The sequence below is a fragment of the Triticum aestivum genome, chromosome 2B (assembly GCF_018294505.1).
Source record: "Triticum aestivum cultivar Chinese Spring chromosome 2B, IWGSC CS RefSeq v2.1, whole genome shotgun sequence".
Lineage (NCBI taxonomy): Eukaryota > Viridiplantae > Streptophyta > Magnoliopsida > Poales > Poaceae > Triticum > Triticum aestivum.
In genome coordinates this window covers 434,026,625-434,050,898 of record NC_057798.1, presented here as the reverse complement: position 1 = coordinate 434,050,898, position 24,274 = coordinate 434,026,625, and the positions used below count along the sequence as shown (strand labels likewise).

The following is a 24,274-nucleotide window of genomic DNA, read 5'->3' as shown; positions in this document are numbered from 1 at the left end:
CGTGTATTTTGCCAGGCCCATGTGTGGGGCGAGACGCCTCTTGTTTTTCATATCATTTTTTTATTTTGTTTTTCATTTTCTTCTTTCAAATAGTTAGAGATTTCAAAAAAGTTCCAAAATTTAAAACAATTTGCAAATTTTGAAAAAATGTTCATGAATTCAAAAAAGTCTTGCATTTTGAAATTTTATGTGAGTTTGAAAAATTCATGACTTTCAAAATAATGTTTGCAAGTTTGTAAAAAATGTTCACGAATTTGAAAAATTGTTCTCAAATTCGGGGAAAATGTCCACAAATTCGAAAAAATGCTCGCAAATTTAGAAAACGTTCATGAATTTAAAAAAGGTTCATGAATTACAAAAATACGAAAATGTTCATGAATCCTAGAAATTTCCATGAATTTTTGAAAACTTGTGATAACTCAAAAAATGGCCATGAATTTTAAAAATGTTCACAAAGTTGGAAAATATGTTCGTGAATGCGAAAAATGTTTACGAATTGCAGAAATTGTTCTCAAATTCAAGAAACATTTGTGGTATTGAAAAACGTTCACCAAATTAAAAAGAAAAAAAGGAAAATAAAAAGGAAAGAATGAAAAGAGTGTGCAAAGGTAAAAAAGAAGAAGAAAAAAGAACAAACAAAAAATAAAATAAAAAGAAAAGCTTGTTCATGGAAGGTTCTAGAACGTTCCCAAAACCAGTGGAATAAATAGACTATGCCGGCCTATAAAGAGGACGTGGCGCAAGGAGAGGGTACGAGGAGCCACGGTCGCAACGAGCGGCAAACAAGATTTTCCAGCCGGGAGAGGTTTGCTATTTCTCACACTTCGTTTAGGTGCTGATATTCATGCCTAGATTTTGATATTGGCATTGGATAGCCCGAATTTTGCTGTTTAGATGGACAAGGAATCGAGTCCATCGAATTGGCTTGAAATATTCGAAGGCCTGCTCTGAAAGCCCACGTCTCTATTCCTGAATTCGGAAGGGTCGAGCTCCTGTTCGGTGCCTTAAGCGCCCGAACAGGGTCCTGGCACCCACGCGCCTCCGTTTATGTAGATTAAAGCAGATTGACACAGATGAATAACTCACCTACGATCGTATGCAGTGGGCTGAAAAAGAGCATTCTCTCAATGAGGTCAAGTGCGGCGGGTTGCACCTTCAGGAACTATCCCTAGAAGGGCAGGGGGACTACGGTAGGTGCCTCGTGTATAAAGCACAGGTCATCGTGGTTTCTCACCAGGAAGAGCAGGGCGTGGTTGATGAGCTCCATGAAGATGCAACCGGCGGACCAGACGTCGATGGTGGTGGAGCAGTTGATGGAATTGAGAAGCAGCTCCAGGGCAAAGTACCATATACATTGTCATCATGTCACTCTCTGACGATGGCCGCACTAGAGGGAAGTGGAAGATCTTGAGGTTGCGGTAGGCGTTCAGCAACAAGTTGCTCGCTAGGTCAGGAGATTTTCCTTAGGAGTCATTGGTTATCCATCCTTGCAACGACAACTACAGAGCAAGAATACGTCCATGGAGATGTCAACCTTAATTGGGAGGACTAGAGGAGAGGGGTCGTGTAAGGGGAAACTTATAACAGATTAAAGTTGAGGTAGTTGAGAGGAGCGGGGATGCGTTAACCTCAATTGGGAGGACAGGAGGAATGCGGCTGGGAGGGGGACATCTATAGCAACTTCAGAGCTGAGGTAACCCAGCGGAAGGGGAGAGGATTCAGCGTCATTGTTTGGGAGAAGATGAGGAGCAAGAAGGAAATCGATTAGTTGTTGCACAATAATAAGAGATGAGTTTCTTGTACAAAATTGTAATGGGAATTGTTTTTTTGTTGACATGCCATATTTGGTAATGTGGAATGCTGCATGGTGGGATGATTAGTGGTAGTGGGAACTAAAAAGGTGATGTGGCATGCATGCCGATGTGGAGTGTGTGCTTGTTAAGAGAATTGGAAGCAGTGGGGATCAACTTCTTAAGAATGTAGGATTGCATGTGCACATGTGCTTTCTTCCAAACAAAAATTATGTGTTCTGCCATTAGATCAAGAAAAGATCTTTGAATATCTTTGGAGCTATTTGCTGCTGAAGGATTATGTACGTAATGCAAAATTACAGTTTTGTAGAAGAGCAAATGTGTTTTAGCAACAAATGGAAATTGAACATATCCGCTGCAGCTACTCTAAAAGGATAGATTTACACATCGACAAACTGCACGTGAGGCATTGGTGCCCACCTCAAGGAGACAGATGGTGGCGATGCCATGGAGTCAGACCCAATCCTTAGGAATTCCCACAACGTCCATTTAGCTCTGTATGACTAGTATAAGGATTTCTATAGTGGCACTTACTTTCGGGGTTGAGTGTTTTTCTACATGGATTTACATGTCATGCCTTTAATAATTGGGGTCCACTCATTCCCAGTATCATTATCCATGATGTTAAGTTTCCATGATGCTACAACTATTTACTTACTTGCACTCTTCTCCTGGTTTGATTGCTTTGTATGTATATTTTTAAGTGTCGTTTTCTGTTACTCGACTTCTTCGGTTTGTTCATGAAGGACACAGTTAAGCATACCCTAACGATTTTGTTCATACTATACTTTTTGTATCTGGCTTTGGCTAGAATTTGTCGTGATCTAAATTGTTAATGAACTTCATGCCAAGTTATGGGCATTGAAAGGTTATATCCATCTAAGATCCAGTACGACATTCGTACTGAAAATAAAAGGTTGACAATCAATTCACTTATAGAGATCTTCATAATTATTTTGGCACTGACATTAGTTTCTTGATTGTTCCTTTCTTCTTAATGCCCGTATTGAATTTAGGTGTATAATATGCTGCAGAGCAGTAAATCCTCAATCTCAGATTGTGTACTACATCGAGATAGAATGATTTTGCAAAGTCTCTAAGACGGGGTCCCAAAAATCAATAAAGTTAAAGAGAAAACATTTTCTTGCATGCATTATATCCCTAACCCCACACACATGCTAGTGGACGGCACAAGCTCAACAACTGTACGCTAGCATGTCACTGCAATAATTTGAGGAACACTTAGAAAACCATCTATATTGGCTCAACACAAATATAGATTGTAAATGCTCATAGTGCAATGCATTTTTAGCAATCTATATACTATACATTTTACTTAACATTTCATCAGGTATGTGATTCTTCCTTATGTAATGTCTAATGTTGACTTAATGTACCGCGGCAATCGCGCGGGATGTTATCTAGTTTAATCAAACAAAAGAGAAAATGTGTTGTTTTATCAAGGCACGACGAAACACGTGCTAGTTTTATCAAATTGCTCACAAAAGGAAGAGGCGCACTCGAGCGGGAGAGGAGGCGAACACAGTCGCGATGCGGAGCTCTAGGAGGCGCAAGTTAGATCACCTCCGCCATCCTTCTTCTCTTTTCTCTCCGATGGACCCCGTCCTCTCCCGTGCGTGGCCACGTCAATGTTCCTCCTTCCCTTCCACCCCGCACGCACACCTCCCCCCGCGCTTGCCGCCCTTGGCCGTCGTGTGCCCGAGCCAGCACCGCGCCCCCGCCTCCTCGCACGCCGGTTGTGACGACAGCCTATCCCGCCATGGCCGCTTTTTTCTCCATCCCCGTTCCTAACCCTACACAGAAACCCTGATAGCCTGTTTGGTAAACACTTGGGCATGACAATGGGAGATTGGATAAGAGTGTTTATTGAGGGATTAGGCATGGGAAGTGGACTTTTACTTCCATTCTCTTGGCTGATATATGATGGGAATTAGCGTGGGATAAAACTCTGCTCACGAATTAACACGGTACCGTTGGGAAGAAATCAATCAAAATTGGCTTCCTCAACTCCCATTCCCCATCCCACTTAAAACTCTCGTTCCCTCTAATCAAACAGTGCACTTATTGGGATTGCTCCGCTTCATCAAAATCAGTTTCACTCCACCAAATCCACTTTGGAGCAGTTTCATACGGAAGTTGTAGCACTACCAAAGACAATGTTTGCCTTTCATCTAGCTTCAGCTTCAATAGTGGGAAATTTGGTGTAAAGAATCTATTTGATTGGATGAGAGGAGAGAAATGAAAGGGTATCCACTTACTGGTGGCGATTGTGGGTAATTTCCATCTAAATTTGACTTTTTAGGGCATCCGTGAAGAGCTTCATAAAAAACTGGAAGTTGCATCCTAGATTTTTAGTTTTTTAACATATCACGAAGCTATACTACTTGACTTGTGTTTTCTAGAGAGAAGCTGAATTTTAAGAAACGGAGCAACCCTCAATTCACATTCCCCATCTCTAATCCTCGGCCAAAACACGTCGTATGCATTTGGATGCTGGGTTATCCCTCTGTTGGACAGGGATAGCTGTTTTTTACGTGGATGGCAGGCGTTTGGTTTACGGGCGAGTTTTTCTTGAGGATGTTTATGGACGAGTTGGGATAGGGATGGCCAGATGCTTCGAATATTCGTCCAGAACGCGGCTACGCGCGTCCGCGAAAATCTCGCAGATGTGGGCATCCCGCGACGCGGCCCGCGAAAACGTTTTTCGCTGCTCTATCTATCTCTTTTCCCCTTTCCATCTCTCTTCTCTCTGTTGCAGCGGCGGCGGCAGATCGAAGCCCAACGACGACGGTGAGCGCGCAGCAGCGCCGGCAGATCGAAGCTCGGGGACGATGGTGAGTGCACAGCAGCATGACTCTCTCCTTCCTTTGCCTCCTCTCCTCCTTTGTCAGTAGAGGCCATCGCGCCGGCGGTCAACACAGGTGAGTGTCGCGCGTGGCCGCCGGAGCCCTGCGGATGGCGGCGCTGCCCTGCTTCTCTCCGTCCGGTGCGCCGGCTGTGCGCCCCGAGCGTGGGTGCTGCGTGTGCGGTGCCGGCCCTGCATCTGTCCGGGAGGTGCGCATGTTGTGCGCCCCGTGAGCAGGTGTTGCGCGCGCTACCCCGGCGGCCCGCCTTGCTAGATGTGCGGCCAAACTTGATGCGTGTATTGTGACGGCCATATGTGTTGAATATATGGTTTGTGCATGTCTATTGTATAGCCTGGCCCACCTCCTAGTCTTTGTATAGTTGAGGTTGTGGCCCACTTTGTACTCCATATATACGTGCGCTTTGCACCGATCAATACATCGTGAAGCATTGCCAAAACAATCGTTTCCAACATGGTATCATACCTACGATCCTAACCCTAACCCGTGTCGCCGCCGCCGCCGCCGCGATCCCGTCGCCGCCACCCGCCGCCGCCGCCACCTCGTGCCGCCGCCGCCGCCGCGAACCTCCGCCGCCGCGCCGCCGTCCTGGTCTGCCGCCGCCGCCCGCGCTTCCGCCAGCCACCGTCGTGCCGCCCCCAAGCCGCGCCGCCTTCTTCCCTGCCGCACCGCTGCTCCAGCGCTGCCGCACCACCCCTCTAGGCCATGGCCTCCCCCGGTTCCACCGGTACCACCCGCAGCCGCCGCACCAACCCGTTCGAAGGTCCCGATCCCGTCGTCATCCGCGACCTCAACATCCTCCCCGGGTTCCCGTCGTCCTCGACCACCTCACCTCCACATATTATGCCTGGAAGACATACTTCTCCCTCGTGTTCCGTGAGTACAATCTCCGGGATCACATCGATGGCTCCGTGGACTCCCACTTCATGGAGGACGATGAGGAGTGGACGGCCATCGACGCCACTCTCATCCATTGGTTCTACACCACCATCTCGAAGGACCTCTTCCACACGGTGGTCTCCTCCGACGATGACGCTCACACCGTTTGGACCAAACTCAACGGCCTCTTCACCGACAACGCACTCCAACGCAAGGTCTTCTTGCACGGCGAGTTTTTTGGGTGCCAGTAGCTTGAGTCGTCTGTTGACGATTATTACATGCGCCTCAAGAAGCTTGTTGACGAGCTTCGTGACCTCGGCGAGAAGGTCTCCGATGAGCTTCTCCTCGGCACCCTCATCGCCGGCCTGAACGATGACTTCGGGAACGCCGCCTCCAATATCCCCCTCATCACCAACCCGACCTTCCCCAAGATCATCGCGTACCTGAAGCTGGAGGAGCGGCGGATGCGGATGTCACGCACCCGGGCCACCCACACGGCCCTCACCGCCGGTACCCATGGTGGTGCGCCGCCCACCGCCCCGGCCCGCCCGGGCCCCTTTCAGGCGCCACCGCCGCCCGGGTTTCCCTACCCGGCGCCGCCGCAGGCCCCTCTGCCCCCCGTCGAGCAGCAGCAGCGCCGGGGCGGGCGTCGCGGCCGAGGAGGCCGCAAGCAGCAGTAGCCACAGCACCCGCTACCACCGGCGCCCTGGCAGGCCGGCCAGAACCCTTGGACGGGGGTTGTGCATGCGTACTCCATGCCTATACCGTGTGCCCCCGTCCCCGGCTCCTTTGGCCCTGTACGCGGCCCCTCAGGCGTACCAGCCCGCGCCGCTCTACGGCCCCTCGGGCTATGGGTATGTGGCGCCACCGCCTCAGCCGGCGCCATCTGCCCCGACCCTCCCGCCGGCGCCTTGGGATCCCGCGCTCCTAGCGGCTCTCCACACCGCCCCCACGCCGCAGCAGTACACTGGCGGTGGCGACTGGTATATGGACACCGGAGCCACGGCTCACATGGCCGCCAACCCCGGTAACCTTCTCGCCGCTCACCCCGTTCACACCGCTGCTCGCATTACCGTGGGTGACGGTTCTTCCATGCCCATTACTCATGTCGGCCATGCTACTTTTCCCTCTAACTCCATGCCATTATATCTTTCTAATGACATCATTAAAAATCTTGTTTCCGTTCATTCTCTTACACGTGAAAATCCTATTACCGTTGAATTTGACATGTTTGGCTTTTCTGTCAAGGATGCCCGTACCCGGATGGTGCTCCACCGATGTGACAGCCCCGACGAGCTCTACCCGGTCCACTCACCTACCTCATCCGTTGCTGCACCCATGGCGCTTTCCGCCGGAGTGGACCTTTGGCATGCTCGTCTCGGTCATCCCAACATGGCCACCCTTCATCATATTCTTCGGAGTTTTTCATTCACGTGTACTAAGATCGACGATCACACTTGTCATGCTTGTCGCCTCGGCAAACATGTTCGTCTTCCGTTTAGCAATTCCTCGCATGTCGCATCATACCCGTTTGAGTTAATTCATAGTGATGTCTGGACCTCTCCAGTTGCAAGTAACATGGGCTATCTTTATTACCTTGTCATACTTGATGATTTTTCGCACTATGTGTGGACCTTCCCGTTGCGGCGAAAGTCGGACTCTGTTGCCACTCTCACCGCCTTCTACTCCTATGTCTCCACGCAGTCTGGACGTCCCATTCATGCGTTGCAAACAGACAACGGGAAGGAGTTCGATAACCTTGCAATCCGCAACCTTCTCGCCACACACGGCACGATCTTTCGTCTCACTTGCCCGTACACTTCGTAACAAAATGGCCGCGCTGAGCGCGTGCTACGCACTCTCAATGACTGCGTTCGCACCCTCCTCTTTCACGCCAACGTGCCACCACGCTTTTGTCCCGACGCGCTTGCCACCGCATCACTACTCATTAACATTCGTCCTTGTCGCACTCGCGGGAATTTTGCACCTCATCACCTTTTGTTTGGCACGCCACCCTCCTATGCTAAGCTCCGCGTCTTTGGTTGCCTGTGCTACCCCAGCATCGCCTCCACCGCTCCTCATAAGCTCGCACCTAGGTCTGTGGCCTGCATCTTTCTCGGCTATCCTCCTAACACCAAAGGCTACCGCTGTTATGATCCTATCTCTCATCGGGTGATCACTTCATGACACGTTTACTTTGATGAGATGGTTTTTCCGTTCCAGCAGGTACCTTCGGATGTTGCGGCCTTGCCCGCTCCCGGTGATGGCCGCCCACGTGCCTCTCTTGGGCCACCTCCCGGCTTTGAGGGTGCCCCCCCCCGCACCACGGGTCGAGTCTCTCCCCGATTGGCTGCCCTAGGGGCCGCACCTCCCTCGACGCCCGCGACGCCCCCGGCATCCCCGGCCTCGACCCTGCCGGCGGCCTCGTCCACCGCCACGCCGGTGGCCTCGCCCGCTGCCACGCCGGTGGCCTCGCCCGCCGCCTCGCCGGCGGCCTCGCCCGCGGCAGTCACATCGGAGGCGGGCTCGTCTTCGTCCTCGCCCGCCTCCCCTCCGGACCCCTCGCCCCACCCGATGACTCGCTCTCGGGCTGGCACCCTTCGCCCGAGCACGCGGTACCCCAGCGATGAGTATCTTCTCGCTGCTTCCGCCTCTGAGCCGTCTCCTCTCCCATCGTCAGCTCGAGCCGCCCTTCGGGATCCTCATTGGCTCGCTGCGATGCAGGAAGAATTCGACGCGCTCCAGCGGAACCGTACCTGGCAGCTCGTCCCTCGGCCGCCCCGTGCCAACATCATCACGGGTAAGTGGGTCTTTCGGCACAAGACTCATCCGGATGGCACTCTCGAGCGCTATAAAGCTCGCTGGGTGGTTCAGGGTTTTCGGCAACGCGCGGGCATGGACTTCACCGACACATTTGCCCTGGTTGTTAAACCGGGCACGATCCGCGGCCTGCTCCAGCTAGCCGTGTCCCGATCATGGCATGTGCATCAGTTGGACGTGTCCAACACCTTCTTGCACGGCCACCTGGCTGAGCAGGTGTTCTGTGAGCAGCCCACCGGCTTCGTCGATGCCACGCATCCAGATCATGTGTGCTTGCTCTCCCGTTCGCTCTACGGGTTGAAGCAGGCACCTCGAGCCTGGTACCAGCGCATCGCTGCCTTCCTGCAGACGCTCGGATTTACATCGACTCGCTCCGATGCGTCCCTCTTCGTGTATCATCACGGAGTTGACATGACCTACTTGCTGTTGTACGTCGATGACATCATTCTGACGGCATCCACTGTCGTGCTCCTCCAGCGGCTCACTGCTCGTCTTCATGATGAGTTTGCCCTGAAGGATTTGGGTCATCTGCATTATTTCCTTGGCATTGAGGTGGTTCGCCGGCCAGATGGATTCTTCCTGCATCAGCAACACTATGCCCATGAGCTTCTTGACCGAGCTGACATGCTCAACTGCAAGCCCGCTCCCACGCCAGTCGACACCAAGGCCAAGGTCTCCGCTTTGGAGGGTTCGCCTGCATCTGATGCGGCCTTCTACCGCTCCATTATGGGCGCCCTGCAGTACCTGACCCTGATGCGCCCCGACTTGCAGTATGCCGTTCAGCAGGTCTGTCTTCACATGCACGCTCCACGCGACTCTCACTGGACTCTGGTGAAGCGTATCCTCCGATACATACGCGGCACCCAGTCCTTGGGACTTAGGTTGACGGCCTCCGCCTCCACCGACCTTGTTGCCTACTCTGATGCGGACTGGACTGGCTGCCCGGACACACGGCGCTCCACCTCGGGGTACTGTGTCTACCTTGGGCCGTCCCTGATCTCTTGGTCTTCCAAGCGACAGCCCACCGTCTCCCACTCGAGTGCCGAGGCTGAGTATCGAGCAGTGGCTAACGCTGTTGCTGAATGCTCTTGGCTCCATCAGCTGCTTCAGGAGTTGCTTTATGATGTTCACAAGGCTACGCTCGTCTACTTTGACAACGTCTCCGCCGTTTACCTCTCCGCCAACCCGCTCCATCATCGTCGAACGAAGCATATTGAGCTTGATATACACTTCGTCCGTGAGCAGGTAGCTCTTGGGTGCATCCGGGTCCTCCACGTCCTGACGGCGCAGCAGTTCGCCGACGTCATGATGAAGGGACTGCCTACTTCTGTTTTCGAGGAGTTCAGGTCCAGTCTTTGCGTCTCCGGCGACGCTTCGACTGCCGGGGGGGGGGTGTTGAATATATGGTTTGTGCATGTCTATTATATAGCCTGGCCCACCTCCTAGTCTTTGTATAGTTGAGGTTGTGGCCCACTTTGTACTCCATATATACGTGCGCTTTGCACCGATCAATACATCATGAAGCCAGGGACGATTCCAAGGGAGGACGAGGGGGGGCTAGACCCCCCCCCCCCAACGATCACGTTTCCCCTTAATGCGATGAGGTATTAGCAGATTTTTGTGTGTACGCACACGATTTGTGGTTGTCTCGCCCCCCTTGCCTCTCGTAGTCAAAGCCCACGTATATATCACGTAGTGTAGTAGGTCAAAGCCCATGTATATGCACGTAGCAGGTCAAAGGCCCAAATATCATAGTAGAAGAAAAAGAAAAGAAAAACAGCCCACCGTGAAAGAGGACCCAGGCTCACGCACGTCGCATGTACACGGTAGTTTTCTCTGGTCGCTTGTTTTCAATCTGCTAGTTTCTGCGATCGGAAAAAACTCACCGCCGCCGCTGCTACCTCCGCCGCCGCTGCTGCTACCTCCTCCGCCGCTGCTGCCGCCGCCTCCGCCTAGTAGGCAAGCGCCGTCGCGCAGATCCGTAGGCACATTCCGGCCGGCCGACAGAGACCAAGCGAGGAGAAAGGGTTAGTTTATTCTTTTTAGGATTAGACGAGTTTGTGTCTTACAATGTCATCGTAGAACTATATACAAGGAAAACTTATTAGAAAATTTTCGATTCTCTAATTGTGTTTGTGTAGACATGAAAATGAAGAGATATGAATCAATTCATAATTTTTATGCCAATTGGTTCAAGCTGTTTGCCATGTGAGCATGATGCAAATGCAAACGATCTGCAACCTAGCCAAGAGAACTACCCTAATCCTGCCGAAGATGATCATCAACCTGATCCCACCATGGACCTGACGATGCATGACCTCCTCTATGCTTTCATGGTACGACTCCTCTCATCAACTTCAAATCTTTAAAAAAAATGTCTAACATGAATGATCGTTGATTGATGGACATGACAATCAGATTGGAATCAATTATTTGTAGTACAGTGTACCAAATTTTGCTATATAAATTTAATAAAATTTGAAATTGTCTTGTCAAAGATGGACAATTTGGTAGTCTTCTTCTAGTGTTTACATCAATGAAAACATGGTTTCAGTTTCGGCCTTTTACACGGTCTTAATGTTTTTTGGCTGGCCGAAGCTCATTAGTATGTAAGAGCTCAAGTGAGGAACTCGCCCTCCCTATACCAAATTCTTGGCTCCGTTCCTGGTGAAGCATTGCCAAAACAATCGTTTCCAACAATATGTACTGATGTGTGCTTTCTCCATTGATTTTCTATCCACCTGCTAATTATTTTTTCTTGATTTTTTGTGCTGCAGCAGCTCCGGTCAAAGGCTATCCACATCCAAGATTCAACCAGGCTCCTGCATATCCTCCCGCGCTGGAAGCCCGGAACCTGTCTCCAAAATTTCTCCAGGGAAACTGCCCCCAAAACCCTCTCCCCTCGTTTCCTTCCTCCGTCCAAACCGCCCCCAAAAGTTCTTCGAGAATGGGGCGCCGCAGCCTAATCATCACCGACTCCGACGAGGAAGATGCCGCGGCCACTCCTGCCTCCGCCTCCGCCTCCGTTTCTACTGGCGGCGGCGGAATCGTCGGCCGCCCCTCGTCTCAAAACCCCAGCCCCTTCCTAGCCCCCTACACATTACCGTCCTCGCCTCCCCCCTCCCCTCCCGTCGAGATCTCCGATGACGAGGAGGAGGTCGATGAGATCCAGGACCCCGACGAGGACCCCGACTTCGGCGACGCACCCGACGAGATGCGGGACTCTGACGGGGACTCCCTGTTCACCGACGTCGCCGATGACCTCTCCCCACCACCTCCCGCTCCACCTCAATATCCTCCGCCCCAAACTTCATGTCCACCTCCCGCTCCTGCTCCCGCGGTTCCTTTGTTCCGAACCCCAACACCAACCCCGCCTCCCGCATCCACTCCTCCGTCCGGAACACGAACCCCAGTTCCACCGCCGGCCGCCGCACCTGCTCCGGCCCGAACCCGGACCCCAATCCCATCGCCGGCTGCCGCACCCACTACTGCCCGTACCCCAACCCCAACTCCACCGCCCGTTGCCGCACCCACTCCTATGTCCCGAACCCCAACCCCAACTCCACCGCCGGCTGCCGCATCAGCTCCTCCTTCCCGAACCCCAACGCCAACCCCACCACCTGCTGCCGCGTCTGCTCCTCGGCCTCGAACCCCAGCTCCAACCCCTCCCTCTGCCTGGACCCCAACTGCGACCCCGCTCACGTCCTCGACCCCACCGTCCGCACTGAGCGCGCAGCTGCGTCCGGTGGATGCGTTCCTGCGGCGACTCGGGCTTCGTGTACGGCCAGAGTGGCTTCAACAGTGTGCTGCCGGGTTGCCTGGGTTCAACGGCCATGGCGGCACTGAAGTGCAGGCTAGACAGTGTTTTGAGCAGCTCCTCTTTGCCGACATGAACGAATGTGGCGCTGGTGTGCTTCCGGAGGGCGTCGGGTCTATGGAGGCCACCATCCTCGATGGACCATTTGTGCTACAGGTTGTAGTCCCCTTATAATTCAGTATTGGATGATTGGTTATGATTTTCTTTTTGAGTTGTGGATATCAGTACTGCCTTGGCCCTCCTGGTGTAGCATAGTTATGCAATGTATAGCATGGTTTTGCTCTGGTGGATACTTCAGGTTGGTGATGGCAATGTCTGCAATTTGCCTCCATATCTGAGCTTCTAATTCGAGATCCATCTGAAATAAGGCGTTTATGCTGGAACCTAAACCTTTAGTTTTCTTGCTTTACTTCAGCTTAGTGACTGCGTCACAAAGGCGCATTTCCTTAGTCAGAACTTTGGAGTATCGTTCTTTGACACATGAAGGTGATTGCTGGCCCCATAGAATGGTGAATATTGTTGAGATTGCTGTACTAGTAAAGTGCAGGTTATGCATTTTGGTTCATCTAAGTTATCTGTTTAGTTCTTGGTCACCAGTGTGTCAGGAAAACAATCCTAAGCATCACGGGGTCCTTTTAACTTAACCCAATCACATGCATCTTCAAGGTAGTACTGTAGTAGGACTGATGATCTCTTCCCTTCTTTCTTTGTAATGTGATATTATTCACATTTATATAATCAAAGTTGAGTCAGTACCAGATTGACCTTAACTTAAGGGCTAGTGGGTAGAAGAGAAAGATTGCATCGCTTATATGGTTGGTCCAAATTATAAAGGTGTAGATTTGTCATGTGCAGAATCAGGATCGTTTCATGAATGTAACCATCTAACCAGCTCTGTGTTTCTTAGGTTGATGAAATCGTCAATATGTCTGCCCCTTTAAGGGAAAGATATCGTGATGCACATGCCGGCCCCAAACGATGTTTAAAGTTATCAATGACAGATGGCATCCAACGCATATATGGAATGGAATACAGGCCTATCAAAGACCTGGAAGTTCTTGCTCCTGCTGGTTTTAAGGTCATCTTTCAAAATTTTATCTGCTCATTTTCCTGAGAAGGTTGTCTTGCCTTACGATTTTATGCTCTTTTCTTAGCTTATACTAAAATGATGAATTTCCACAGAATGTGCTTACTTGTGTTAGGATGCATTTGGCATGGGAATATACTCTTCACATACTTGTGTTCATGGCAATAGTATCAGCCAGTAATAGGATAAAGTTAGAATATTATCTAAATAGGAAAGAGATAAGATTTAAGATAGAGATCGAAGTAACTAATATGATGGTGCCTATGCTCCGGTACCATTTTGACTGTTTTGTGCAATTTTCATATAAAATCAATTCACATATTTACTTTTGTAGCAGTTGAAATATTCATCACCCTTAATGTTCCACCCAGCAATAACTAATATGTGGAGCACTACGCAATTACCTTCTCATTGGGCTATTAAACATTTGAACTTACATCTGGATTGTAACATGAATGTCTAGTCCGTATTGAAATCTCTAAAAGGACTTATATTAGGAACGGAAAGGACTTATATTTAGGAAAGGAGGGAGTAGATGTGAAAGATAGGACCAGGCACTCCGCATGCATTCAGTAAGTTTTTTCTCTACTTCTGTGATACCATTTGTAAATGTTGGGAAACATAGAAGTATGGTGCTTACTCCATGTGTGGAGTGTTGGTTGGTGCTGGCAAAGATTGATTGTAGTGAAGAAAACTCAGAACTCAGTTGAGAAACCTGGCATTCTCTGAAACTCATCGGTCATACCATTGTCTGCATTTTTTAACCAGCATCCTCTTATATAGCGTTTTTTCTTGAGACACCCTGTAGACCGAAATGGTAGATGCACTCTTTATGTACCGGTATATCATATATATAAGTGATATATGATTACAAACAATATATCAGGTAAATGCCAATGAGTGTGCAGCATGAGATTATAAGACATATTTTTCCCTATCCTACTAATATTTGTACCAACAGCTTGTAACTTTCTTTACATATCTCAGATTGTTATAAGGAATGTGCACATAAAGAGAGGGCTTCTTATGTTAGTCCCTGAGGTTATTGAGATTCTTGGTGGGGTAGTTGATGAATTGGAAGTAGCACGTGTCAGACTTGTTTCTGAAGTAAATAAACCACCTCGTGGAAAAAGGTATGTACTGTCCTTGTCCATCAGTGAACACATTAGATCTACGCAGATGCCATTTCATTGCGAGGTATATTGCTTCACCTTGTATTTTAAGCAAGAACTTGACAGTTATTTATGGAAGTGTCCGGTGAATTAGATAATTTAAAATGCAAACACTTCAGCTGAGGATCTTTGCTGCATCTCTTCTTGGTCAGCAAGAGTCGCAGCTCACAGCCACAATATCATTTTTGTATATTAAGTACTTAGCAAGCTTCGTTTTCTTTCATTTTGTTTACATATCTTTCTATTATAACTCACAATTTTGTAAACTGAATAATAAATGCTTATCCAATCAGCCACATGCCCTGTTCTTGCACTTTTGCTATTCAATGTGTTCTGTTCGTCACATTTCTTTACAAGCTGCTAGTTGTTTGTTCATATCTTGTATATTTATTGTTCTAGATTCCACATGTATGTTCATGTGTTCATGCTGCAGGAAACAAGGTGGATTACCTTTGTCCTCCAGAGCCACCCTAGCTGCCTGGCCACGTAATGTAAGCGCTGCAAATGGTGGTGAGCAAGGCATCTCAATGCCAAGAACAGTAAACCCCTCTCATCCAACAGGATTAGGTAATACTTCTATGTTTAAGTAGACTCATTTTTATTAGATGGAGTCGTAGAGGTTAGAGAGGCAACTGAATTACTATGGATGATTAGCTTCTTTGCCAGCAATGTGTAAGTAGACACATTTTTTTGTGTTATCACCTTGATTTTGTGATCGATTTACCTGCAATTAATTACTCCTACCTGTGACTGTGAGTCTATGCTGCTGAAAGAAACTTTGTATATTCTTTTACTCAAGAGGCGATACAGGTGACTGAATATGCTCCCTATCTGCTGTAGAACTCCATTATATTCAGACACTATGGCCTACTTATAATTGCTTAGCTGCTTGTTGCAAATATTTTGTGCATGACCACAGTTGCCTTACCACACTTTCTTAGAGGTCCTCCTGTTGTATTGAAAATGTTTTCCTGCAATTCTGTCATTCTTGTGGCTCAATACTGTTTCAAAGAAAGTCGATTTGTCAAGCAAGTTGCCCTATGTTTCAGTTTACATTGTTTAAGATCTTAACCTTCCAAGTATTTATTATATGATGTATTCATGCTTCATTGTTATTCAATTCACAGGTAATGGCTCTCAAGTTGGTAGAACTACACAAACAATGGAAGAAGAGCGTGTTAACCATCCTGTTGTAGTAAATGGTGTCCGAGCACAACGTCAACATTTTCAAGAAAACACTATGCAGGACCGATCTACTTCTCTTACTGGGAACAACACAGAGGCTTCTGCACCTGCTACCTATAGACATGAACCCCAACAAAGCACTAGTAGAATTGCACGAACTTTGGTAGACGAATATGTTGACCATCCTATTGTGGCGAACAATGTTGACGAGCAAATACAACGTGTCCAAGAAATCACCATGCAGGACCAAGCTACTGCTTTTACTAGGAGCAGAGGAGAGCCTTCTACATCTACTCCTTGTGGTGGGTATGATTCCCAACAAAGGGCACATGACATTGGTGCAACTGGTGCCAATGGTGCGGAGGCTGCACGGCCTTCAACTGTTGGTGATAATACTGGCCAGATGGAACATCCAGTCATTCTAAGTGGTGAAAATGAAAAACCTTTCATATACATTTTCAACTTGATGGCACATTGGACCATAGAAAAGGATACAAGACCCTACATTCAAGGAAAAATTAAGGTTCATTTACTACTTAGTACCTTTTATTTGCAGATTTAGCTGTCCTTGACCTCCAGCCTTTTTGTCTACATTTTTTTACATAGAACTGTGTCCATTTCATATTTCCTGTTTGATCAAAATGCTTTTTCAACGAGTTTAAGACTGGTGGTAGATTTTCCTACATGTATATTTATTTTCTGTCATTTCCAGATTGGATTTTCTACTTGCAGATTTAGCTATCCTTTCAAACCTTTTGTCTACAAATTTTTTAATAGAACTGTGTCCATTTCACATTGCTTGTTTGATCAAAATGTTTTTCCATGAGTTCAAGAGTGCTGGAAGATTTTCTTACATGTATATTTACTTTCAGTCATTTGTGCAAAATGCAAACGTTGATTGGTGACATAACTGCTACAGGGTTTGATTACCTCTGTCAAACGATTTCAATTTAGAAATCGCAGAGAGTACGAGCTTCTTGTGTACATAGATGATGGAAGTCAAATTTCAGAGGCCTTTGTTGACTGGGCTGTGAGTATATCTGTTTTATTAATAGTTTCCTAGCATGTTTACTCAAGATCACAACCTTATCATAACACATTACACAGATTGTACGTAACATAATTGGTCACTCATGTGAGGAGGTTTCAACTGCCGTCTCTGATCCAACCTCAGAATCGTACATCGCTATGAAACAAATTCTGAGTGGATTTCAGCATTATTTGGAGAAATTTGAGGTCCCCCCTCCCTCTTTCCCTCTCATGAAACTGAATATGTATCTTTATCAATACCTTTGCCTTATGGTCCTTTCTTACTGGCATGACTGTAATAATATTAGTTTCAATCGCCTGTGCATCTGTTGTCTGACTTATAGCTAGGACAAACAGGGCCCTCCCGATTAATATAAGTATGCTGTAGCAGATAGAAATAAAGTAAAATGTAAACAAAAATCTATTTGAGACTTTTGCAGACCATTTTACAATGTCAAGGGGATGGCAATGTCTTATACGCACAAGAGATTTTAGGTCGAATGTCTTATAAGTATGCTCCTAGTTTGACAACATTTACATTTCCGAGTCGAATATCTTTTGTCACTTAATTAATAGTGTCGATCAAATTTTCACCTGATATTTCATGGCATGCCAAATGTATACTGTGTGAATGTTGTAAAAAAAATTTGTTAGCTTTTAAGCGATGAACCTTAAGTCTTAGTGAACCTAAGCCCCTTCGTGCGTCCAAGTCAGCCCCAGAGGGGAGTGAAATGTCACCAGAGATCCTTTTTGGCAACACTTTGGTCTACAAGCTGAATTTTGTGAGGCTTATAGCCTTCAACTGTTTGAGCTTGCTTTAGATAAGCCTTAGTTATTTTGACAATTCCAGTCGATAAGCCCTTAAGCTAAATAAGCCCCATAACTTTTAAATCAAGTTAGGCTAGTACATAGCAATTCAGCCTGCTAGTTGTGCTATATAATATCTGCGCACTTACCATTCATGTTTGTAGCTGGACTTCGGTTGATGTTTTAGAACTGTTGAAGTGTATATGTGGATTGCCTACCCCTTTCCATCAGTTCAGACTTTTGGTTGCGTTGGCTAGTGCATGAAGCTTACCAAGAACATCTTGCTAGTGCTGCAGTTACTGCATAAGCCAATACTACTACTGTCATTTGGTCAGTTGCCTCTTCATATTGTACTGGTAGTAATTGCAGGTTTTCTTTGAAGCTATTCCTCTATATATATTGGTGGCAAACACTTCAAATAGTGTGCTACTACCTTGTATTCATAATTAGGGAAGAAGTATGTTCAGACCCTTCAGCGCATGGACCATTTGGATTACTTTGAAAAATCCAAATTCATTTCATATGATTTTAGTTCCTCGTTTTTTATTTATAACATCTTAAATCTTGAAGGTGTGTATGTTTTCCCCCATCAATTGTAGGGTACAATGCTTATTGAGTACAACGGACAATCTTCTCGACCTATCGTGCGTGAGATGAACGAAGGTTGTTCGACTGCTGATGCATGGCTCCTGCTTCAGAGGCTGAAAACACGTACGGCTGAACGGCACATCCGAAATTTGGACTTTATGGATACCACTCCGTGATTATGGTCAGCCTTTTTGCTCGGTTAATGCAAAAGCTACATCGTCCTGATCTTGATATGCTAGGCTAAGTGCACTTGTGAAGTTTTCAGCTCTAGGCTTAAGCAGCATCCAGTTCCTCGTTTTACATCTTTGCTTCTGCTATAAAATGTATAAAATGTGTTCATTATCTCTGCTTCACGCAGTAGCTCTTGCATTATTTTTCATCTTCTATTCGTTGGGGGGGGGGGGGGGGGGGGGGGGATAATAAAATATGTCAAATTATTGAAAAGATAATTCAAGAATTCACCTGGCCGTCATGAATTTTTTCAATAAGATTGTAAACAAAAATCAGAGTAACTGAAACATGCATCGGCATAAATTTTCAATCACTGTATGGAACGATGAAATCTGCTGTTATTAAAGAAAAATTCTACACGCTCTGTACAAACCACTGTTCTTCCAAATATAATTTGTATGTTCCACTGAAAGGAACAATATTACTTCTTACCGGGCTATTATCGATGGCAAAAGTCGTTGACCTGGCATGACCATTTCCTTCTCAGGCTAAGCTATTTTGCTCCAACACATTGTTTCTCTAAACGAGTAGTTACTATTTTATTGCATTTCAAGCAGGCATTTCCCATTTCTATTAATTGCTTAAGGGAAATACAATACGGCGAGAACCAAAGTTTGTGAAGGTATGTCTAAGCTTAATGGCAAAGGGGTTTGTGTAGAGTATTTCGGTCTTTAAACTGTGATGGAAGTCAACAAGTTTGACAGTATAAAAAGGCACAACGTTGATGAGGGATAAAATAGTAAGTTATACTAAATCAACAACATTTATTTTGGGACAGAGGCCGTATATGACTGAGTGAAAGTTATTTTGTACGATAATGTATAAAGAGTACATGCAATTACATGCTACATGCTGACTAGGATTCTTTCTTTTTAATATCTTTCTTTTTAATAGGGTGAGCCCCTTCTCCTTAATCTTCAATCAAAATCCTCCTCCTTAATCTTCAACCAAAATCAACCTACCTGTAAAACCTTTGTAAACCTATGTGTGTAGCATTACTTTATTTTGTGAGGTTTCATGTTCTCTCTAGTTCCACTCGGAGTAATGCTCCTTTGTGATACTCGGTCCGCATGCGTGCCCCCTGGTTCCAGAATGTTTGTGCTCCCTCTGTCCGAAAGAATGTCCCCACCCCCCACCCCCCAAAATTTCCAATTCGGCAACTCAGAAGTGGAAGTTTCATGCACATTGCACCAAGTAGTGATGTCTTCTATGTGTCCACTGGATTTCAGACGAAGAAGAAAAAAGTACTGTAATGTTCTTTTGCACTCTGAGTTACTCCCTCCGTCCCAAAATAAGTGTCTTAACTTTATACTAGCTCTAGCACAAATTTATATTAAGCTTAAGACACTTATTTTGGGAAGACCATGGGACATATAGTACACAAGCAGTTTTAGTTCGACAAAGCTTTCATCTTACTACTACTCCCTCCGTTCCGAATTACTTGTCTTGGATTTGTCTAGATACGGATGTATCTCGCACTAAAATGAGTCTAGATACGGATGTATCTAGCACTAAAATGAGTCTAGATACATCCGTATCTAGACAAATCTAAGACAAGTAATTCGGAAGGGAGGGAGTACCAGACAGCGGAGTGGGCTTCCCACATCACAATGGGCAACTCCAGCTTTATTTCACCTGGCCCGAATCTCTGGCGACCGCAGCGACGCCGTCTGGGTGAACCAGCGCACCCCGGGCATGTCGAGGATCTGTCTTCCCACGGTGTCGGTCGTTGCAGGGCGCCCTAGCGTCTTCACGGTCAGGAGCCGGGAGCTCCAGGCCAGGATCTCCGGGAAGCAGACCCTGAACAGGTACACCGCCATGTACCACCTCGGCTCGAACACGTACCTCTGCCCCCGGCACACGTCCTTCACCGCCGTCTTTGCGAAAGCGGCGACAGGCTCCGCCGGTGTCGGCCCAAGGATCGCCTGCAATGATCACAATCATAGCTACATCAACAACATGAAATGATATGATGCTACCGCGGTCAAACAATAATATCATGTGGCAACTCGTGTTACATCTCTTTCGTCTTGGTCAAACTTTCATCTCGCCTTCCTTGGTGAGCATCTTCCCCTTTGTGATCTCCGACTCGACCACCCCTGGGACGATCTCTGTAATGCGGACTTCCCCGCCGAGCTCCATCCGAAGCGTGTCGTAAAAATTTAGCGCCGCTGCTTTGCTCGCCTGCCATGCAAACGACAGTAATTTCACATTAGCAACATTTTCACATTGTACCCGTGCATTTCAACTATGCTAGCAAGCGCGGAAGGGACTCATCTGAGTACAGACATTGTAGAAGGTGTTCCTTCCGATGAATATGTAGGAGGAGTTGGAGGTGACACCGACGATCCGGCCATGGGTTTTCTTCAGGTGAGGAATGGCATAGCGAGTTGGGTACACATGGCCCCAGAAGTTGATGTCCTAGGTGCGCAGAAGAAGGTCAGATTCATGCCCTAAATTTGTGCGAGGAAGTGAAAACGGCCTGTGGCTTTGTACCATCAATGTTCTGAAGTAGTTAACGTCCTCCACCTCTTCGAACTTGCAGACCTGCCAAATCGACGCGTTGTTCACCAAGTGGTCCACTGCAAATATCAAGCGCGTCAAAAGACAGTTCCGGTGATCCGGATGCACACTTCTGTTTCAAGAAATTTCATGTATGGATATTTGGCTGCAGATTGTGGTAGCATATATAGATGCCACTCAGCTCAGACTTACATCTTCCAAAGTAGGCAACCGTGTCGTCGATGAACTTTCGGCAGTCGTCAGGCTTGGAGACGTCAGCCGGCAAGACAAGGACGCTCGGCGAGCCGAGCGCCGACGCGTTGTCGGCGACCTCCCTGAGGCTCGCCTCCCTTCTCGCCACGAGCGCCAGGTTGGCTCCTCTCTTCGCGTACTCATACGCCAGGTGCTGCAGACACAAACAAGAAACTAGCTAAAATCTACCGTATAGAAAAGGTGAAGCATGCATCCTGGAGAGACGTATGCACGATAAATGTAAGGTATGCATACCTCGCCTATGCCAGAGGAGGCGCCGGTGATGAGGACGACCTTGCCGGAGACGCTGTCGGGGAAGACGGAGCCGAGGAAGGAGGCGGTGAGCCTGTAGACGTAGTAGGGCGGGAGGAAGAGCACGAGCAGGGCGGCGAGAGCCAGCTCCAGCGCTACGCCGGTCAGCCTGCCCATCAGCATCGTCATCGGCGTCCTTGACGACAGGTATTTTTTTGCAGTGTGTGTATCCCTACGACGGTGGACCTGGGGCACCAGCGTTGCATATATGCCTGCAGCTGGCAGGATCCTCCTTTGGGCGCGGTGCGGTGCAGGAGACGCGTGGAGAGGCGAGAGGGCATGCGGACCGCCATCTCAGCTGCTACGTGCCGGGGCGGGGGCCATGTGGCGACTGCGTTTCGTGCGGTCGTTTTAGTTATCTGGGCGGCCGCATGCACACAGAACTACTATTAACGTGAGCATCGTCGATTGGAAAAGAAGCCCGTTGTATGCTCCGTTTAAGTTTTTCTTTTCAGTTTTTTTTGTGTGTGTGTGCGAGGTGCTCTGTTTCAGTTTCGAATGCACACCCATCCATTTGCAGCGCTGTGAACAAATCTTCTTTCTAAATACGGAGCGCGAGGACTTCCATTCAAAAGAACGGTGTTTTCTTGTTGGGTGGTTGCTGAGAGATTCAAAAGAAGAGAGTTTTGCAGGTAGAAACAAAATCATACTTAGTTCGAACGCAACTTAAATTTACACAAACCATCCATCTACACCTCGCCATTCTATCTTATTTTCTTTGCAGTACGACACCGGAACATTCATTTATTCACGTAGCATCTACTCCCGTTTGATATCCGAGGTGTGCAGCGACGGCGGCTGCAGCACGCGCTTGGCGCCCGTGACCTCCAGGACCCTCCTCGCCCTCATCTGCCTGCCCCCGTCGCCGGAGCTCCGGCGGTAGAACACGCGTTGCAGGACGTCGCCCACCTCCGGCGCCAACGACCGCCAGAGGAACAGCGCCCGGTACCACAGCGGCACGGTGACGCTGCGCCGGCCGCGGCAAACGGCGTCCACGATGGCCTCGGCGCACCGCTCGGCACGCACCACCGGAAACAGCCCCACCTGAGCCTGCGTTTGCAGATGCAAAATCAAGCATGAGCATGGTTTGATTCTGTAAATGGCGACAACTTCTACAGAATCAAATCAATTGTGTATTCCGTGTCGTGCAACAAACTCACATCCCTCGTGTCTTGATCGACCTCGATTCTCCCTCCTTTGGAGAGGTGCTTCCCCTTGGTCATCTCGGACTCGATCCATCCGGGCGTCGCCACCGTGACGCCCACCTCGTCGCCGAGCTCCATCCGCAGGGTGTCGGCGAAGCTCAGCACGGCAGCCTTGCTAGCCTGCAATGCCACATAACACGCATAAGTCGAGCTTAAAACACGCGCGCGCACACACAGGTCCGCAAACTAGGAAGGGAGAAGGAACTGCAATGCTGGAGGGATTTGTATTTAGTACATTGTAGAAGCTCATCCTAGGCATTGCCAGCACCGCCGCGGCCGAGGAGTTGACGAAGATCTTGCCGCGGCTCCTCGTCAGGTGAGGAAGAGCGGCGTGGGTTGGATGCACCGTGCCCCAGAAGTTCACGTCCTGCAGCACAACACCAACATATATGAGCATCATGGAAGGAGATGGTATACAATTATACTCTTTACAGTATATAGAATTGCATTTATAAATTGAGGAGCAGAGAAGCACAAGAGCAGAGGGGTAAATAAGGTGGGTAGAGAACCAAGGACGGAGCAGTACCAAGACTTGCTTGAAAGTGGCGACGTCGGGCATCTCCTCGAACCAGCACACGTTGACCAGACCGGCATTGTTCACGAGATGATCCACTGCAATCAAACCACTTGACCAAGTTACAGTGACTCGAGCATATCGATATGTGTACACGATCGATGTGCTATCAAGGTATGCAGTAAATAGCAGGTGGCACGTTACTTACACCGGCCAAAGCACTCGACTGTGGCCTGGACGAACGCCTTACAGTCCTCCGGCCTCGCCACGTCCCCGGGCACAACGAGCACGTCCGGCGAGCCGAGATCGGTCGCCTTGGCGGCGACCTCGCGCAGGCTTCCCTCCCTCCGCGCCACCAGGGCCAGCCTCGCTCCCTTCTTCGCGTACTGGTAAGCTATTTGCTGAACGCGCACGCAGCAAGTCAAGTTAATCGGAAGCCAGGAATATACTACTATATCTGATCAACACGACTTCCTCGAATAAGGGCAACCCTGATCGAGAATCTCCGTTATCCGTACCTCGCCGATGCCGGAGGAGACGCCCGTGACGAGCACGACCTTCCCCGCGACGTCCTGCGGCGCGACGGTGGCGGCGGCCGACGCGGTGAGCTTGTAGACGTAGTAGGGGGGCATGAAGAGCGCCAGAAGGAGGAGCGACCGGCGAGCCGCCCAGTCCATGAAGGTGTTGACGAGGTCCGTCGCCGGCGTCTCGCTGCGCAGCACCGTGTACCCCACCTTCAGCATGCTCAGCATCTCCATGGCGGCGCCGACCTATTCCTTCCTTTCCTTCCTTCCTTCCTCGGGGCTGGGCTTGACGGCTGTGTTGCGAATGCGATAGCTGGTGACGACCGTGAGAATGAGTCGAGAGAGAGGCGCTCGAGGAGCTTCGCTGCATGAAGTGGGAGTCTGAGGCTGGCATGACACGTCGCGTATGGCTGGACGCGTGGCGCAGTGTCCTGGAGGAGCAGAGCTACCTGTGAGCTTCTACACACAGCGTGCAGGTGGCCAGAGCACGCAGAGCGCTACAAGATTGCATCAAGATTGGTGCATGTACGTTAAGTGAGAGGATCCTGATATGTTTCTTGCAAAAGTAATCCCTCCGTTTGGAATTATTTGTCTTAAAAATGAATGTATCTAGAACTAAAATACATCTAGATACATCCATTTTCGTGACAAGTA

At 48.6% G+C, this 24,274-nt stretch overlaps 2 protein-coding genes and 1 pseudogene across 2 annotated transcripts; 1 reads left to right on the top strand and 2 right to left on the bottom strand.

The window, feature by feature from the left end:
• Positions 1-11,225: 11,225 nt before the first annotated feature.
• On the top strand, positions 11,226-18,459 carry LOC123045319 (recQ-mediated genome instability protein 1). The gene is made up of 8 exons (XM_044468320.1): positions 11,226-12,368; positions 13,120-13,290; positions 14,287-14,432; positions 14,905-15,038; positions 15,599-16,179; positions 16,576-16,686; positions 16,764-16,892; positions 18,092-18,459. Exons 1-8 carry the CDS (start codon positions 11,343-11,345, stop codon positions 18,254-18,256), a joined length of 2,463 nt encoding a protein of 820 aa, XP_044324255.1. The 5' UTR covers positions 11,226-11,342; the 3' UTR covers positions 18,257-18,459.
• Positions 18,460-19,556: 1,097 nt separating this feature from the next.
• On the bottom strand, positions 19,557-21,561 carry LOC123045318 (11-beta-hydroxysteroid dehydrogenase 1A-like; annotated as a pseudogene).
• A 440-nt stretch (positions 21,562-22,001) lies between these two features.
• On the bottom strand, positions 22,002-23,964 carry LOC123045317 (11-beta-hydroxysteroid dehydrogenase 1A). The gene is made up of 6 exons (XM_044468319.1): positions 23,615-23,964; positions 23,305-23,497; positions 23,109-23,194; positions 22,818-22,949; positions 22,538-22,702; positions 22,002-22,427 (listed from the first exon to the last, which is right to left on the bottom strand). The coding sequence occupies exons 1-6, from the start codon at positions 23,852-23,854 to the stop codon at positions 22,137-22,139; spliced, it is 1,107 nt and encodes a 368-aa protein (XP_044324254.1). The 5' UTR covers positions 23,855-23,964; the 3' UTR covers positions 22,002-22,136.
• Between the last annotated feature and the right edge of the window lie 310 nt (positions 23,965-24,274).

Excerpts from the sequence above, each read along its gene's own strand:
- LOC123045317 (XM_044468319.1), bottom strand. The coding sequence starts at position 23,854 with ATGGAGATGCTGAGCATGCTGAAGGTGGGGTACACGGTGCTGCGCAGC. Across the intron at positions 23,195-23,304 it reads AGTCGAGTGCTTTGGCCGGT|TGGATCATCTCGTGAACAAT; the intron begins GTAAGTAACGTG and ends GTTTGATTGCAG. Across the intron at positions 22,950-23,108 it reads CCACTTTCAAGCAAGTCTTG|GACGTGAACTTCTGGGGCAC; the intron begins GTACTGCTCCGT and ends GTTGTGCTGCAG.
- LOC123045319 (XM_044468320.1), top strand. The coding sequence starts at position 11,343 with ATGGGGCGCCGCAGCCTAATCATCACCGACTCCGACGAGGAAGATGCC. Across the intron at positions 14,433-14,904 it reads AAACCACCTCGTGGAAAAAG|GAAACAAGGTGGATTACCTT; the intron begins GTATGTACTGTC and ends TTCATGCTGCAG. Across the intron at positions 16,893-18,091 it reads ATTATTTGGAGAAATTTGAG|GGTACAATGCTTATTGAGTA; the intron begins GTCCCCCCTCCC and ends CATCAATTGTAG.